The sequence below is a fragment of the Numenius arquata genome, chromosome 12 (assembly GCF_964106895.1).
Source record: "Numenius arquata chromosome 12, bNumArq3.hap1.1, whole genome shotgun sequence".
NCBI lineage: Eukaryota > Metazoa > Chordata > Aves > Charadriiformes > Scolopacidae > Numenius > Numenius arquata.
Window position 1 is genome coordinate 30,723,264 of NC_133587.1, and position 18,315 is coordinate 30,741,578.

General features: G+C 45.2%; 1 protein-coding gene across 10 annotated transcripts in view; it reads right to left on the reverse strand.

The window, feature by feature from the left end:
* PARD3 (par-3 family cell polarity regulator) overlaps window positions 1-17,502 on the reverse strand; it is a 458,715-nt gene extending 441,213 nt beyond the window's left edge. For all 10 annotated transcript variants that reach the window (XM_074156981.1, XM_074156982.1, XM_074156980.1 and 7 more), the window contains exon 1: window positions 17,318-17,502. In XM_074156981.1, coding sequence (XP_074013082.1) covers window positions 17,318-17,437 — 120 coding nt within the window. In that variant the 5' untranslated portion in view covers window positions 17,438-17,502. The remainder of the gene's footprint in view (window positions 1-17,317) is intronic.
* Between the last annotated feature and the right edge of the window lie 813 nt (window positions 17,503-18,315).

The following is an 18,315-nucleotide window of genomic DNA, read 5'->3' on the forward strand; positions in this document are numbered from 1 at the left end:
GGGATCAAGGCCACCTCTGCTCATGGCGGGGAGTTGCACGGCACAGATTTCAAGACATGACGTGAATCCAGCTGCAGGGCTGCCTGAAGAAATTGCAAGTCATACAATGCTAAATAAGAGTTTAGTTCCAGAATTTGACAGCTTGACTGGCAGATGCCTCTGCCCAGACACAATTCTTCTAATTTCAGGGTGTTTCTACCAAGCTTCTAACCAAATGTGACCCTGATCACATAACACGCTACAACAAAGCAATCATTCTCCTGTAGGGGACTGGTCCCATATATGCTCATCCCGAGACTCAAAAGTGGTTTTGTTTTCTCTTTCAGATGCCCTACCTTTCAGATTCAATATGTAAATATCAAATTCCAGACACGTAGCAGACTAATTTCTCAATTCAAAATCTCATACAGCACAAACTGTAGGATGTTTGCAAAGTTTTTATTCTTGGCAGATGAGTTATGAATTGGCTTTTTAAAACAGAAAAGCAGATAAGGTATTTCAATGGTTGACAGAGCTGGGATGACTCCTATTTATGTTTTTGTATGCAGTCCAGCTGAATGTTAAGAACCAAGCCCGTGCTCTGTACAAGTGTAATAAAAAGGAGGTGCTGTAAAAAAATAGATTGAACAGTTTGCCCTGGACTGATAAAGCAGCAAGCAAATAACACAATTGTACGGAAGTGTGCTTGGTTTGTGAAAGCAGGCAGTCCACCCTTGTTAGCTCTACAGCTACAATCAATTCCAGGGGGAGAGAGGAGGGAGAGGAAGAAAAATGTGGCATTTCCATTTCCATCTGGAAACACAGGATTCAAAACAAGGAGTGTCCTTCAGTGTTTCTGATCCTCAGGATATGCTGCTTTCTCTTATGAAAGAAGTTCAGTCGACTCAGATCGCAGTCATGTTTGAGCAACCTGTAAATCAGTGAACATACCTGATTTTATAGGCTCTGGACTTCAGTGAAGAGTATATAGTTGTATAATACAGACAATTATCTACTTACATTTTTAACTAAATCATTTTCCCTCCCTCACACTGATTGTTTGTCGGTTTTTTCCTAACATTGATTTCAATATTCGGCTTGCTTGGCAATAAACTCATCCAATGCATTTTCTGTCTGTTGTTGCTGAAATGCTGACTGTGCATCCTCTTAACGTTAGTAAAAGTGTTTACATGAAAAAAAGTTCACTAGCTGTTAAAAAACAGACACATGAGTTTACAGTTACTTAACGGTGTACAAATTCAATATAAATATATCATGGGATAGAACAGACACAGAAATATCCTTTTTAAATCATTATCAGAACAATGTCCATTTGGAAACATATCCCACTTGCAAACTACAGGGCAGAGAAAAGAAGCAGCATTTGAACTGGCAAAGTGCTACCACCACGTATTCACTCATCTCCATCCATTGCAGTTCAATTTCTTTCAATAAAACTCAACTTTTTGTTAAAACTCATGACTCTAGCATTTGCACTGACATTCCCATGATGGTACTGCTGGTAGCTGAAAAATCCGTCCGGCTGCAATCTCCTCACACGGCTAGTTCAGGCGTATGAGAACAGCACAGCACGTAAGAGCATGACGAAGCCTGGGCAGAAAGCACGCTGCTGTAATCATTCCCGCACACCAGCCACCCCTTCTGTTTTGTTATTGCATGCCTTAAGGAAGAGCTCATGTAATCAGGATGCAGGATTAACAGGGCAACACAGAATTCCTTGATTACTATTCTGGTATAGGGAATAGCCTGAGTTTAAGACAGCAAAAAAGAAGGCCAAAGACAATCTAAAAGACAGCCAGAGACAGCCTAAAAAAAATAAAATATATATGTATGGCAGAGTAAAGGAAGAGAAGTTTATACACCATCTATAAGCACTTGCAGACCATCTCCTCCTTTCCTCTAAAGCAGGACACAGTAGATGAAGCAACGACCACAAGGGAAGTACTACTTTCTCTATGATTTCTTTCCATAGCATCACTGTGTAACTCAGTAATGCACAAGGACCAGGAAACCTTCTAAACCAGAGCCTTTGATGTGCATATAGTGCATACAAGGGAAAGGGACATTGTTGTGCAACAATCAATTTCAAGAATCGGAAACTGCACCAGAAAAAATAGCTAGGAACTAGTAGAACAGAACTAGTTTTGATGAAAAAGCCAGGAACAGCAATGCCATTGAACAGGTCAGAAATAGTTCTGTTTCCAGAGGCAGCAAAGGAAACAAAGCATCATCGCTGTTAACTCCAGGATGGTTAAATCTAAATACAAGCAGCTTTTATTTTCTCAGGCGCTTTCTAATGAAGGGAGATGTCCAGAGTAAGAGGGATATGCCACAACAAGGAAGAAACACAAAATAACACATGTAAATCATTGTAACTAGATTTCGTTGAAATCTCTCAGGCTACCCAGTTGCAAGAAATTAGTCGGCATTGTATGTCCTCATGCCTAATAACAGCGTGCTTGTCAAAGCCGTACAGAGTTCCTTGAAAATACAAAATCTAACGGCAAAAGATGAACAATGGTTATAATGTCATCTAAAATTATTTAGTAAATGCTTCCATTTGCATAGTCCACCAGCTGCATTTTTGCAAAATGCTGGAGATAACATGACGACTGACAGCTGTTAACAGAACCTGAAGGTTTCAACAAAAGCGGTGATAATAATCTGCAGTTGTGCTGTAGGATGTTTTTTAAAACACAAAAGAATAAATCACCGCTTACTAAACTCAAACCAGTCATTTAAAAAGCTGGTTAGGGGTGGAATTATAATTTGAAATATCCCAATTTTCAGGGCTTGTTATTATTATTATTTAATATGTACTATAGCAAGCACTCCCCTGTTTGCTCTTTCCAGCCCTACTGCAGCTCTGCATGTTTTCTTATCCCTAATATAGAGATCCCGAATATGACATTATAATCAACGAAAGCTTACATCTACAAGGGGAAAACATGCTTTCTTCAACACTGCATGCAGAAGGGATTAAAAAGTTTTGGTAGATTGAGTTCCTTTTAAATCAGCATCAGGAGCACAGTAGTCTACAAGCAAAGTTGAGACCAAGGCAATTAACCCCATCAATCTAAAATGAATGTGTATGCATGCAGACAACTCTTTCTTACCAGCATCAGCTGAACACAATTAGAGCACTTACTGACTACCTCACATTTTTTTGCCCATAACCATCTTACTTACAACACTTCTATATTAGAAGAAAATTACAGCACTTTAATGGGGGGAGGGGACACAGATTTAAATTCCACTAGCATGGATCAATATTCTCCCTTCTCTAAATTTTTCACATTTGAGCCAAATACATCACTGATAGATCTCCTTCGGGCTTCAGTGTATCACTTAGCTTAAAAAAACCCAACACTAGTATAGCTATCTAAAGTGATTTATGAATAAAGTCAAACATCAGCATTTCCTTGCCTTCATTCTGTTATAAACATTTAAACAAGTATGCAATATTGGAATTAACATCCTTACTGCCAAGTACAGATTACTGTATAAAAGTTTCAACCACAGTATGAGTAAATTGCAAAAAATTACATAGGAAACAGAAATTATTAAGCACTTTAACATGATGGAGTCCACACTTTTCTAAGAGGAAGAGACTTTCTTTTCAACAGCCCATTACCACAAAATATTCCCTCTTCAGCTTGGCGAAGCGTGGCATGTCTTTTCATACAGAGGCTGAGCTACAGGAGAGCAGAAGGATTAAATACAGTGATATTTTACCACATCCTTACTAGAGGGGAAAGATAGTCTTGCGGTTAAGGAGTCAGCAGGTCGGCACTTTATTTCCAGCTCGTTGCCGAACTGCCTGTGTGGTCCTGGACCATGCAGCGACCTCCTGTGCCTCCCTTCTCCACGGGCTAATTATGTACTTGCCAAACTCACGCTATGACGTTTGTTTGTGGATTTGGTTTTTTAAGGGAGAGGGTGGTGAAGCAGAGAGGGAAATTACCAAATTAAGAGGAGAAGGCACTGGAGAGCCACCTCCTTGCTCCTAGTTGAGCTGTTGAGCTCCTAGCTCAACTCCCAGCTCCAGCAGCTCCTAGCTGTTATAACTGATGGGTGCATCACAGCTTTGCTGCGGCACAGACAACCGGTACAACAAAGTACTTTTCTCTTTCCTAAGGTAACGCAAAGATGCAGAGAAAAACCACAGAAGAACTTCATGCAGTACCCACTTGCTGCAATTAACATCATGCTGTTGTGAAACGCAGTTAACGAGGTCCTCGCAGAGAATGAGCCACAGAACAACGCTGCTCCCAGGTGAGCGCTCCCGTCCTCCATCATCTGTATTTCGAATAAACCTACAGGGCTTCCCAATTAATGCAGGGCTGCATTGGGAAAGCAGGGATTAAAAGGAGCCCACTCCTACTCTGTGCCCCATCTCACACCTGAAAAAGCAGGGCATTGACGAATACATTTCCCTTCTCAAATCACAGCATCAGTGAAGCAAAACTAACTAGATATTTCCTGCATCTTCACCACAGGATTCAGCCAACGGTTCCAAAAGGAACCGAAAGACACTGCAACCATTTTCTTAAATCCTAACCACAGCATTTCTAGTCTCCCCTGTTCATTTCTACATATAACTCTTCCCAAGCCTCAGGTTCCTGTGCACTTGGAGATTTGTTAAAACGGAGTAAGGAATAGTTGCCGTGAAAAAAAACTCTCTCTCATTAATTTTACAACATATTACTGAAGTCACATTAAACTTCTCTGAAGACACTCTGATTTCTGAATAACAGATGCATTAGTGAATCTTTTAACTGTGCAGGGACACAAAACATTGGGTCTTTACTAACAACTTGTACAATCTGTATGTATAATCTTACCTCCACGTTAAAAATAAAGGCAATTTCAAGTAGGTCATCCTATCATGAAAGCAAGCGGTAAAAAACATTAATCTACTAGAGAAGAGTATGCCGTGGCAGCCCAACCACGCTGCAGATCGGAGCCACCGCTCACCTTGCGGTAACAGAGCTGGTGCCTGTACGGCACACGGCAAGTACAGCTCGGCAGCAGCAAGCCTGGATACAGCTCTGGAAATTCAAGTCCAGTGACCAGGGCAACAGTGGAAGTAAAGACACAAAGAGAAAAAGTCTCCATGCTTTTGAACATTTGAATTTCAAGTGGATTTTATTAGCCTGAGTTCCAAAGGCTTCCCAAACAGACCGGTCCTACGCCTAGACCTAGTACACAGCTACAAACATTACTTGAAGCACTTGCTAAATAGTATCATCATCATTAAAGTGGCCAAAGAAGTAATAAAACACAGATCTAGTTTTAATTAGAAGAGTTCTCCTCTACTGAGCATAATATGCATTAAAATCCATGCTTTAAAAAAGAAATTGAAGTGGTAAATTTTATTAGTTCCACTTTTTCCTTCTGCATATTTAGTTTACATTTATTTCAAAATGACTCCGATATTTTGTTTCTCCCTTCTCCATTTAACAACGTTCCCAAGCCAGCAGAGCCGATCGAAGCTAAAAGCCTTGTCCTGCTGCTGGCGTATCACCAACAGATGTTGGGAGCACTTAATTGCAAGCTGCAACCTGCTCTCTGACAGAGGCTGGGAGCAGGTGTGATGATGCAGAACAAACTATATCTAAGGATGCAAGAGGTGTTGGGGGCGGGGGGGGGGGAAGACCCCACAACTTTGCTTTTATGTATCACGTTGGATTTGGAGGCCTGCTTACTCAGAAGGAGTGAAAGGGGAGCTACAGCATTAAAATAGATAAATCTTGGCACCTTCGAGCCCAGTGTTTGATTTTGCAGCTCCCCATGCACTGCAAAGTAGGCAGATGAGCAGCAGCGGGCTGACTCCCCGGGCTGTTGATGCCAAGATGCAATTGCAAAAAACAGACCCTCCTATTTATTGCACCTAGGCACAGTTTACAAATCCGAAGCCATGTGGTCTTCACCAAAGCCTGTCTTTGCGAGTAGTGCTCGGGTAAAAGGCAGGCTGCAAAGGGCTGCCTATTATAAACTGATTTCAGATCTCTGCTCCCTGTCTCAGCTTGTCACTTACACCCCAGAATAACACAAAACACAAAGTGAATTACTACACTCCGCACTGGAGTTCAGAATGGAACAACACACTTTTTTGAAAAAGCAACAGGAAAATTCTGGATTAATAACAGCATCCTTGTAAAACATTAATTAATTACAGAAAAACTTATTTTTTTCATTTCAGTATCGCACACAACTTCAATCTCCAAAAGTGATCAAGAAAAAATGTGTACTCGTTGTGTCTTAAAATAGGATTGCTATTCACAATGTCTTTGGCATCCACCAACCTTTGGAAACAAAGCCCTTCAGAAGGCACCAGAACACTGGCACACTGAATCAGAAGCAACTTGTGAAGGCAGCTAGAGTTAGAGCAGTCTTTGCACACTACCTCATCACAGACATAATACATGGTCTAATAAGGGGAAACACAGACAGCCATAAAACAGGACATATATTTTACAGAATTAGCTATTGCTATTTACAGATTCAAAATAGTCTAACAACTTTCACATAAAACAAAGGAAAAAAAATCCCCTTTTTTATTTTGTTCTGCTATGAGTCCAAGCAAGTACTGAATTAGGAAATGGAAGTAATTTAGGATGAAACAGACCATTTCCTAAAGGTTGGGCTCAAGTACAGTAGATGGCTACGGGAAATATTGAACAACATTTTTTTTTAAGTCAGAAGAGTAGCAACCATGCGTAAGCAATTACACAGCCACCTTGATAGCATTTTTAGAAAGGGGATTCCCACAGGGGTCTATCCGATCGCCCCATACGGCCCACAGGAAGACACCAGACCACCGCCCAAACCTCTCCTTAGCCACTTAGCTCAGCACTGCTCCCAGCAGTCACTGGCCACCAGTAAAATAACACCACAAAAAGTAGACAGTCCCAGTCTGAAACATACGATCTCAAAAAATATTTCAAAAGTAGATTTATGACACAGTTCTCTTCATCAGCTTGTTTAGACTCCTCCAAATCCTAAAAGGTAAACAGCAGTACATCCAAGCTAATTACTTCATATTCAAATATCAAAAGAATATTTAACTAGGCACAAATTAGCTTTTCGTAAAGCTAGCTCCCCTTCGCTGCTGCTTTCATTCCCCAGCTAGGGAATTCCACCAGCAAAGGAAACTTCATACCTCCACAGAGACAAGGTGAGGACCAGGAGCCTTTTCAGCTAAATATTTTATAAACCCTAAAAGATACAATCCGGGATGCTCATTATCTGTGGCTTAGCTCAAAGCCCCCCTGCTAAATGGTAACAATAGCTATTTTGTAACACCACCAAAGCAACAAAAGGGTCATCAGGAATTTACTTCAAACAACTACACTAATAAGGGAGAGATTTATAAAACACTGATTACAATAACATCTCAGGCATATTAACATCTGGTTTTAGTTTACCAAAGCATTATGTTCTTGAGTTCGAGTGCTGTGCACTGGGTGAGACTACTCCATTGCCTAATATAACCACAAGTTAAATACACTCTTTTACATACAGAGCATAACATTTTCTTTTTAGACCAGGTTAGCTAAGTCTAGAAAATATAGGGTTTCTCTTTAAACAAACGGTAGCACTTAAACATACAAACATTTTGCATACACACGGTTATAGACATTTAAAACCACATTCACTGGCTGTTTCACAACACAGAGCCCAGGCTAACAGACAATTTCAAATTTAAAAGCTTTTACTTCACTCAGTCCAGTTTTTCTTGCAATTTCTTAGTTCAGACTTCAAATTTTCCATAATTATTACAGACCACATTTATCTGTGCTATTTTTCATTTGAATAAAAACTGGAAAAAGCAATAAAAGCTGCTGTTGAAGAAACTCAGGGAGGGCAGAAAATATCAAACCTATCTTCTCAAATTAGTATTCTTAATGACAGAAAAAAATGTTCAATATAGGATTTGGAAATGATGCTCTTAACTTGCACCATGCCCAGAAGACAGGACTCTGACTGAAGTGAGGACAGTGGAGGAGTCTCTTGTGTTGAAGTCTTCCAGCAGCCTGGTACTGCCAAAAGACAGAGCCAAATTCAAGGGGGGGGGGGGGGGGGGGTGGGTGTGTAAAATCCTTTCCCTCCTCATCTTCACAGACTGAACGCAGCACCAAAGCCAGAGGCTCAATCACCAGAAATGGCTGGCCACCGCAGCCCAGCTGCCTAAACTCTTCTCCTGGTACTTGGTAGCTGGCGGCTCTCCCAGTGCTCGCAGCTGTGGGCAAGCCGTCTTCACAGGAAGGCAGAGGGGAAAAACTGACAGCACAAACAAATGCACACTTAAAAAAATGCAAATAAAGTTTGGTACAACAGGTTCTTGGAGAGATCAAATTAAATCAAGCCTTGTTATTCCACTTAGCGGTTTATTAAAGAAGCTAAAGGTTCTGAAGCTTCCAATTCATTCTTTTTCTTTTTTTTTTTTAAACTGTCATTTAAGTTGTTATAGCAACAAAACTTTCAAGCTACTTGGTCTTAGAGACACTCCAGCATCCCTAGAAGTATTTCTTTCCACATTTCATGAAATTCTGCTCCTGCTCCTTCCTGTTCAGAAGGACTTCGAGAACTTGGAACAAAGTCATTCTTCTCATTATATGCACAAAGAGGTGTATCTCTGCAAGTTTCTCACAAGTAGGATATTGCTTCTGACATTTAATAGGGAAGAAAAAAACATTATGTGGCCTTTGCCTAGGGGGAAGATAGAGTAACTCAACAACTTTGAAAGCACATGCAAAAAAGATGGGGTAAGGTGAAACTACTTTTTCATTTAGTAAGTGCTGCTACATTTCTTCAAACAAACGAAAACACCTAAGTGGGTGCGCACACAAATATACAGGCACTCCCAAAAGCTCTATCTCCATTTAAAACACTTCATACCCACATCACTTTTTTTTTTTTTTTATCCTATTAGTAATACAACATGAACACCAGAAACATTTTAAATTGCCATTCTGAGTCTGTAAAGACATGCATACCTGGAACAAAAATCCTATAAATGCGGCCACCTAAGAAGAAAACTGCTAACGATGTACCAGCTCGCTCCTCCTGCAAAGGATTCAAAATCTCGCTGCATCAGCAGCAGGCTGAGCGTGAGAGAATGTGGAAAGTATGTCCAAAAATGTGACATCACTTTTCCAAAATAGTGTCTATTTTCCCTACCAAATCAGAGATTCACTACTTTCATTAAGTTTATTGCTCAAAAAGGGAAGCTTCCTATAATAAATTCCATGGGTTTCTTTTTAAAAGAAAGCCTTTTAGGTGACATCTGTTGTACTACTGAGGTCAACTTTTGATCCTCTTCCTAAATTGACCACTTACCTCCAGGGCACCAAGTTAACCAGTTTCTTCCCATCTTCAGCTCTTTACATTTGTCAGTACTTAATTTACTCCGTTACTGTCTTGCTTCCATGCAAACTCCTGTTTCACTCTCATGTTAAAGAAAAGGCACCAGCAGTTACATCCATTTATCATTACCCCAAATGCATTTCCTTTCACCAGTCTCCAAGGACATCCCATACTTTTTTCCTCCCCTACGGAAAGTCACCCTTCTCTCCACAGTCATTTCCCTTCTGCCAGACCTCTCTCCATTCCCATGAAAGTCCTGACAAGCTGGAGACACTGAGCCAGAGCTCAGTGCCCAGCAGGACCACAGCAGCATCCCAGGGCCCAGCTCCATGGGATGCTCATCCCTACTCCTGGGCAGCAAGAGTCGCACCCCCTCGCACAGAAAAACACTTGGCCTTTATTGCTCTTCCTCTCCACCAGAGACCCCGGCCCTGAGATGCAGTGTGTGGGATGCAGCCCAAGAGCTTTTAGTAGGGGATACATTTCTCCTTTTGTTTGGTACTAAATAGGTTATTAATATGTACCACTTTACAATAAGAAACTGAAGTAGGAAATAACTTAGTCATGTACCTGCTACTAAAAAAGAGCAACAGCAAATACTGCAACAAGATAGTTATTAAAATTATTTCTGATTTAACAAATATCAGGAATCAATTTGAGAAGAGATCTAAGGCCACCAGTAGGAAAAAGTCTGACACTGCTAAAGTATTGTAACAAGTAAAATTCATGTGATTATCTCAAAAACAAAAAGGCCCTAATGTTCACTGTTACTTTAAAATTATTTTTTTGCCAATTTAGAATTTGACTTATTTCCCTTTCGCTGTCAATATTAGTCAACTTTGACAAGTATTAAGTACATCTGTGCTGCTGTGTTCTTTTTTCTTTCTCATTTTTTTTAAACAGCACCACCGGATTATGTAACTTAGCTCAAAGGCAGTTTGGTTTTTGGTGGGTTTTTATCTATCTTCCAGTACCAGACTTGCTGAGCATTACAGTAAAATGACCTCAAAGAAACAAAGAAAATATATAATGTATATCAAAAAGGAAGGGGGGAGAAAAAAAAAAGCACAGATGCCCTAAAGTATCTTGCAGAATTTTTTAATACTTTTTCCTCCACTTTTTATTTTCTTACTGCTCACAAAATATTTCTGAGTGAGAACATCTGTGCTATACTCTGGATTGATGTTAGAAGAATTCCACTTTATTTTCAATATACATAAGCATTGGTTCAGCATTGTTGCATGTTTTATCCATTCAATTTATATTTGGATGAAAAGGTTTGTTTTCCTTTGAAGAACCAGGAAATTGTTTTAAAGCTACATGAACCGTATTCTGTATAACTAACATCACCAGCGTTTCTCCCCCATTTACTCCATCTTATTTTACCAGATTAAATGTGCCTCAACCAAAAGATGTCATAGTCTGGTACAACTGAGAAAGTGTTACTTCCAGTGGTGTTTTTATAACAGAACTAAAGCATCTGTGACCGTTATAACCAAAGTTTAAGCGTAAAAAGCTATGAGAATCAGATGGCTTTCCACTGGTGGAAGGCTATCGCCCAGGAGAAAAGAGGCTGGCAACTCCCTAAACCCCAAATTGCCTCCAGGACCTGTTCTCCAGGAGCACCTTCACGGGCTCCTCCACAATCGTCCCCTCAGAGCTACAGGAATTGCTCACAGCAGCCAGGCACTGCGCTTGCTCAAAGAGAAATCACTCTCAAGCCACTCTTCCACAGACACACACTTCACTTCGATCGTCATTAAGTAATGCTGAAATACTGAGTAACCACATAATGCCACGCTGAAAGCAATGATGTACCCCATCCAGCTAAAGATAGGGACTGTGCGCATCGGCCAACCACAGCAGTACCACACATACCCTTCACTGAAAACACCTTCAAAGCTGAAGGACTTGAATGCTGTTCACTTCTTATGTCCCCCTTAATAAGCATTACAGAATTCAGTCTTCCTATGTATTAGCCTTGGATAATTTGAAAAGCATTTACCCTTCTTGATGAGATAACAAGGATACAGCCCCAGCGTGGCTCTCAGGCCTCCTGAAGAGAAGCCTCATGCTTCGTACCACGGATGGCTGAACACAGGCAAGACCTGGAGGCGAGAGGCTGCAGCAAAGCTTTTGCAGGTCCCCACCTCCCAAGCCACAGGTCCCCTCGGGCACAGTGCTGGTCAACAGCAAAGCCCCCACGCAGAAGACCTCTGCGGCCACTGCCACGCTCGATCCAAAGGTTCATTCCCACCTTCACCCTGCAACTTCTCCTGCAATGTGCGAGTCACCTGTACTCAGAGGCGAGCAACGACAGGAAAACACTCATTTGGCTGAAAACACAGAGGGAGATGGCGACAAGTGGTTAAAAGGAAGTTTTCTGTAATGAGCAGAGGGAATTAATTTGCTATATGCAAGATGTAGCCTTGTGTTTCCACCATCAACTCCCAAACCTGCAGCATCACACAACAGCTTTCTAAACATGAAGCGACTGTGACCCATTTCAGTACTTTCCTTCCTTAAATTAGCAGCTCCCCACTGCTGTTGGTGGCTTTCACTGAGCCGCAGCAGGGTGACATGGCCAGGCAGCTGGGTTTCAGTGCCGCTGCTGGGAGCTCAGCATCAGCAAAGAGGTCAAGAGCCGACTTGAAAAAAGTACCAGCAGCCCCGGGGAATCTGGGCTCCCCTGGCTGAGCTCGGTGAATCACTGAAATACTACCAGCCACTACTCAACACAGAACCCAGAGACTTCATCCTGGTGGTATCAGCTAGAACTAAACTGACAGTCAACTGAGCAGCAGGGGTGACAGGGATTTGGGGGTTTCTGGTTCCATTTTGGGGTGGAAAAGGTTCATGCACATTCTGAAAACAGTCTACAAGACTTCTTTTCACTGAAAACAGGCTCAAGAATTATGCAGATACCAAAATGAAATCTAATCCTAAAAAAAAAAAAAAATTAGATCATCTTTATGCTAAATTTAGGCACTATTGCCCATGAGCGTTTTTATTACAATTCCGTGGGGTCTCTGCATGGGCACTGTGGAGGAGCCAGCTAAGCCTGTGCCCAAAACCCAGCCACCAGGCTCAAGTGGGGACTGTGCCCAGACCAATACAAAACCCAAGTAAAATGGGCAGATTTTCATACCAACCCACTCCTGTGTATTAGGACCTATAAATGATGCCCCAGTGACACTCATGAGCAACTGTGAAATTGTTTGCTCTGCAGAATATAGAAAGCATCAAAGACGCCGTTGTGTACCTGGAAGACAACCTACTGTCTGGGAGCTGACTTTTAAGCAAATAATCTGGAAAATCCCAATTAGCTGGCACTGGGGGAACAAAAAACAAAAAACAAACAAACAAAAAAAAAGCTGCACACATTTACTGAGACTACAACCTTCCCCTCTCACGCTTCCCTGCCGATGAATGTCAGACCTACCAAAGTGTTGAAGCTTTAAGTTCTGGGTGGCCTGAGCTTCCTATGCACAAATTAAGTGAGAATATGGTCATTTGACACCTGTTACATTTGCTTACACAGCCAACTTCCCCCCTAGTTCTGCTCTCTTATCAGCAACCACCTTCAAACGCTATCAAAGAGCTGATTACAATTTCTTTTCACAAATATTAAGGTACAGCAGTTTTTAAATTAACAATTCAGGCATTGTTCCATATAACATCCCAACCCCCAAACACTTCATCTCCCACAGCATTTGGTGAGAGGAGGGGAAAAGTGTCTGAAGAGAGTCCTAAAATCTTTTTGATTCAGTGGGAAAACTGTTAATTTACTTATTTTAACTAGAAAAACCAGGGTTATATACAAGGTCAATGAACATCACTACAAGCTCGTGATACACAGGACATCAGACTAACTATCATAAAAAGCTGAACAATTCCTGTGGGGATTGAACATGACACTGAACAACTCCTGTAAATCTACTAATTCCTATTTCGTATTCTTCTTCACCATTCTTGTTTAGATGTAATGTATTTAGTATTACACAGTAATGCTAAAAATTGAAAAAAAAAATATACCTACCCATTACCTATGCATGTTTATTTATATTTGCATGAAAAAGAAGATAAAAGCTGAAATGCTCACAATATCTAAAAAAACCCAAAGCACACAAAGACTATGGTGATAGTCAAAAGTCACCAAAAAAAGTCAGAAAAGTCTCTGCCTACAACTAGATCAAACCAAAGCTACAGGATGTACAGTTATTTCTTTTTGATAAGGGGTTACTTGATACCTCATTTTTATAATATTTTTCCACATTTTAAAACCATTTGCTAAATAAGTTTCATCTCAGCTGCCTGTCTGTCTGCTCCCTTTGGCAAGCCACCATCTCTTACCAGTAACATTAAGCTGGTCAGGTGTGGCTGACTTCCCCTCCTCTTACCTTCTCACCAGCATTTTTCTATCATTAAATTAATTGCTAGGAAGCCATGAGCAGAACTACATCAACACAAAACCTGCAAAGCCCCTGACAAGCAGAGTTTAGAAAACACACCATTTCTCAGGCCGGTTGCCCCCTGCCCAAACTGTGCTCGTTTCACTCCGAATGGTGCCAGAGGCTGCGCTGGTTCAGCCGCCCAGACAGAGCACCATCAGTGTAACACCAGGCAAATGATGTTTCAATAAGCAGGATCAATTTTTCCCTGCTCCAGTTGCCCTGGACAAGGTGGACTTTTCAAACCTCTCATATCATTCGCTTGTCCGTTCACCACAAACACAGCCTGCAGAAAAAAACAGACTGCATTTCAGACCCAAAGCTTCTTTTGGAATAAAAGCAAAGGAACAGGAAGATTTCCTTTACACGCTACACAGACCAACCTTCAAGCACAGGCTGTCACAGTAATCGCTTATTCCACACTTAAAGATTTAGTACTGACAGCAGCGTTAATCCATAATGAATGTTTTCCAAATCCAAATCCAAAATGAATTTATGAATCCTAATCAAAGACAATTGCATCCAGAACTAACTGCCATAACTAGGGGTGTTATCCATAGCCTTTTTAACTCTTAAAATTTTACAGAGCAGAGAACCTTATTATTATCTGGATTATTTTCCATATGCATTTTTTTCATCCTCACCACATCTAATCAACTTAAATAACACCAAGTCAGAAAAATTCAAGCTGAGGTCCAAAATTTGCAGTTACTCGCTCCTGGCACCCCTCCGGCACGATGCCAGGCTGCCCCACCACGACTGCAGGGGTACAGCAGAAGCGCTGCCCGTGCAGATCGCTCATTGCTAATCACCACCTGGAAACCGTGACAAAGCGGGAGGGAATCTGAGAAGGGCTGGCAGCTCAGCGCTCAGCAGCTTCGAGCAGTTCTCCTGAAGGAACCGCTGCATACAGCAGACACATGCATTTTTGCAGGATGAGAAATGCTGTTTTTCCTGTAAGTATGAAAACCATAAACTTAAATCAAATATTTTGAATAAGCTTCCACCAGATACACTTTTTTCCACAACAGCACAGTGGTGGTGAAGTAGATTTCGGCGTCAGCTTGATAGCAGCTGCCAGGGCGTATGTTCGTATGTGCACATATACTTTAATCCTCTCAGTTTAGGAATCACTTTGTCCCCTCTCTTGTCTCTTTCTGAAGTGACAATTTGCTGATTTGCTATGCTAGCATAGAAAAAAAAAACGCCTAACTGCTATAAAAAGACAGTCATCTATGAAATTCTGCCATTGAAACCATAAAATTGCTATGTTACTCTCCAACAAGCACAGCAAACAACACTATACATTTACTTAGAGACACTGAGGATCCACCTCCTTACTACATAAACATTGCCACGATGTTCAGCAAATTTAAGCTCAAAGGTTTGACAGGGACTGTACAGAACACTCAGAGAAAGTCTGTGGACTCTGCCACTGTGTTTTCAACCACAGTATTTCCATATAATAGAAGCAATCTCAGTAATTACAGCTACCTCAAATCCATACCAGTGGCATACAGCATAACCACCATATAAGTACTAATAAATAAAACCACTGTGTCATTTTAAACCAAAGATTGGGATCTTTGGGGACCAGGAGCCTGTCAAAGCCTGGCTGCACCTCTGCAAACTGTCTTTTTAGTAAGTTTGAAGAAAAGTTACCTTTTGAATTTTTCATGTTTCCACAGGTGGGCCACTTCTTCCCTGAACAAACCCACACCACTTGCAACCACCCAACCTTCTCCTGGCGACTGGCATGCGTTTCTCCCGTGCTCACTACTGCAATCACTTCCAGGCTTAACATTATACTGCACAACATTAATTGCTACCCCTTAATGCAATTTTAACAGTCGGAAACCAGGACGCAGCCCAGTGCCACCCGAGTTACTCAGGGCCACAGTTTTGGAACACAACACATCAAAATAATTAATTTTATCAAGGTTGTAACACTGACGAACAAATTCTGCAAACACTTCTCACCTGAATGGCTAGATGAGGCACTCAGTGCCCCCCCCCAAGGGACGCTGGTTTACCTTAAACAGAAAGGCACTTTTCGCCACTGTCTCCTACATGCAGGTAAATTACCATATCCATTATATAAACATAAACATATAAATAACAGCTGGCAGGTAGCCAGGGCCATATCCTAGTGAATCCTTCTACTCTTTTTCCAGACAGAATGACAACTGTGTTACAAGAGGAATACTAAAAATACAGAGAGAATGTGTTTGTTCTCTGCAAAACCATGTCCTTCAGCAATCAAGTGGGAAGGTAATGGAAACCTCAAGTTACTTTTCCTCCTTGCAGAACTGGAACTCTGAGAAAACTGATCTTAAAAATCTTCCTGGGAATCACTTCAAACCAATCAATATGATGTTCACACTATTGCTTCCACCGCAGGTTTCAGAGAGCCCGGGAGTCAGCATTTGCCAAAACAAAACTTCCAGGTTCAGAAGTGGAAAGTGTGTCACAAGGGGCCGAGGGAAAAAAAGCGCACTGGGCTGCTGGGATGGATCAGGGAGAGCGAAGGGGAAGAGCGCTGCTCAAGTTCTCAGCCAACGACGGTCACACTGTCCCAGGGAACCAGACGATTAAAAAGAAGTTTGCGGCAACAAGAAGAAAGTACAGGGCGGAGGGGGGTACAAAAAGAAAGAGGGAAGGAAAAAAACAAAGCCCAACAAGTCGCCTATGGAGGGAAAGCCAAGTGTGCAACCGCCCGCACACCCACAGCCAGGGATTTCAACATGGGGCCGCGGGAGCCCGGGCGGCACCGGGGATCAGCCCCGCCGCGGGCCGGGCCGTCGCTCCCGGCGCCCCGCGGATGCCTCACGCCCAGGCGGAGCCTCCCCCCGCACCCCCGGCAGCGGGGCAGGCGCGGAGGCTGCGCGGGCGGGCGGGAGCGCCGCTGCGGGGCCCCCCGCACCCGGCTCCGGCGCTGGGGGGGCGGTCCGCGGGGCGCCGACGGACGCCCCTTCGGCGGGCTCCCCCCGCTCCCTCCCGCCGCCGGGCCTGGAGGGCCGGGAAGCCTGGGGCTGGATTTCCAGCCCTCCGCGGCGACTCCCGCCCGGCCCGCGGCGACTCGGCCCCGCCGCCCGCCCGCCCCGGGGCAGAGCCGGCACCGCCGGCCCCCGCGCCCCTTTCCCGGCCGGGCTCGGGCGCCCCCCCTCCCCGGCACCCCCCGGGGGCCGCCACCTCGCCGCCAGGCACCGGCGAACAAAGGGCCGAGGCCCGCCAGGCGCCCGCGGCCGCGGGGAGCCGCGCTGGCCGCCGCGGAGCGGCCACCCCCCGCCCCGGCCCACCGCCCCCCCCCCCCCCCCCCGGGCTCCCCTCGGCGGCGCCGGCCACACGCTCCCCGGAGGGCTCCGCCACCGCCGGCCGCCCCCGGCCCCACTCCCGCCGCCCCGGCGGAGCAGCCCGGACTTTTCCCCCTCGCTTCCCTCCCCGCTCCGGGAAGCGCCATATTGATCGCGGGCGCCGCTCCCCGCGCCCCTCACCTTGGCGATCGCCTTCTTGTACCGGGTCACGGCTTGCTGGATCAGGCTGAAAACTTTCATGTTCCCGTCCCCGCAGGGCACGACCACCCGCGTCCTCCCGAAGCACACGGTGACTTTCATCCTGGGCGGCCGGGGGGGCTCCCGCGTCCCTCCGGCCCCGTGCAGCCTTCCTCCTCCTCCTCCTCCTCCTCTCCGCCCTCCGCCACGGCCGCCCCCCCGGCGGGGCGCGGCGCTCAGCCCCCGGCCGCCGCCGGGCTGCCGCTGCGGGCGCCCTGCTTCCGCGGCCGGCCCGGGGAAGGGAGGGGAGGGCAGGGGAAGGGGAGGGCAGGGAGGGCCGGTGCTGCCTTCCCGGGGGAGCGCGGCCGAGCGGCGAGCCGGGGGCCGCTCACATGCCGCGGCGCTGCCCGCTGCCTGCGGCCACCTGCTCGGCGCCTGCCCCGGCGCGCAGCGGCGGCGGGCGGGGCGGCGGCGCTGCCTCCCCGCTCCGGAGGCTTGGGGCGGTGCAGCGGGGCGGGGGCAGCCGGCCGGCTCCGCGGGGCGCCGGGCAGCGCGGACGGGGCGGGAGGCGGGGGGGAGCCGGGGGTCCCCGCCGGAGGGCGGGCCAAGCGGACGGGGCTCGGCGGACGAGGACGGCACGACCCGCCCGGCAGTCCGGGGGTGGCCCGGACCGAACCCTCCCGGTGGGGGCCCGGACTGAGGCCCCGGGGGTTGCGGCGGCCTCCGCCTCGCTCTGCCCTGCTGGGGCCCCCTGGCCGCGGCCCCGGCGTCGAACCGGCACAAGGAGCCCCGCGAAACCCCGGGTCCCCGGTTGGTGGACTCCGGGGGTGAACGGGCAGCGCCTGCTGCCCTGCTCTTCCTCACATGCCTGAGTACGGGGAAAGCAAGGCATTGAACCGGGGGAACGGGCGCTGTTGGAAACAGCAGCTTTCTCCCGGTGTTCGGTGAGAGCAACCGCAGGCGCCCAAAATCATATGGTCTTCACGGTCCTTTGGGGTCCT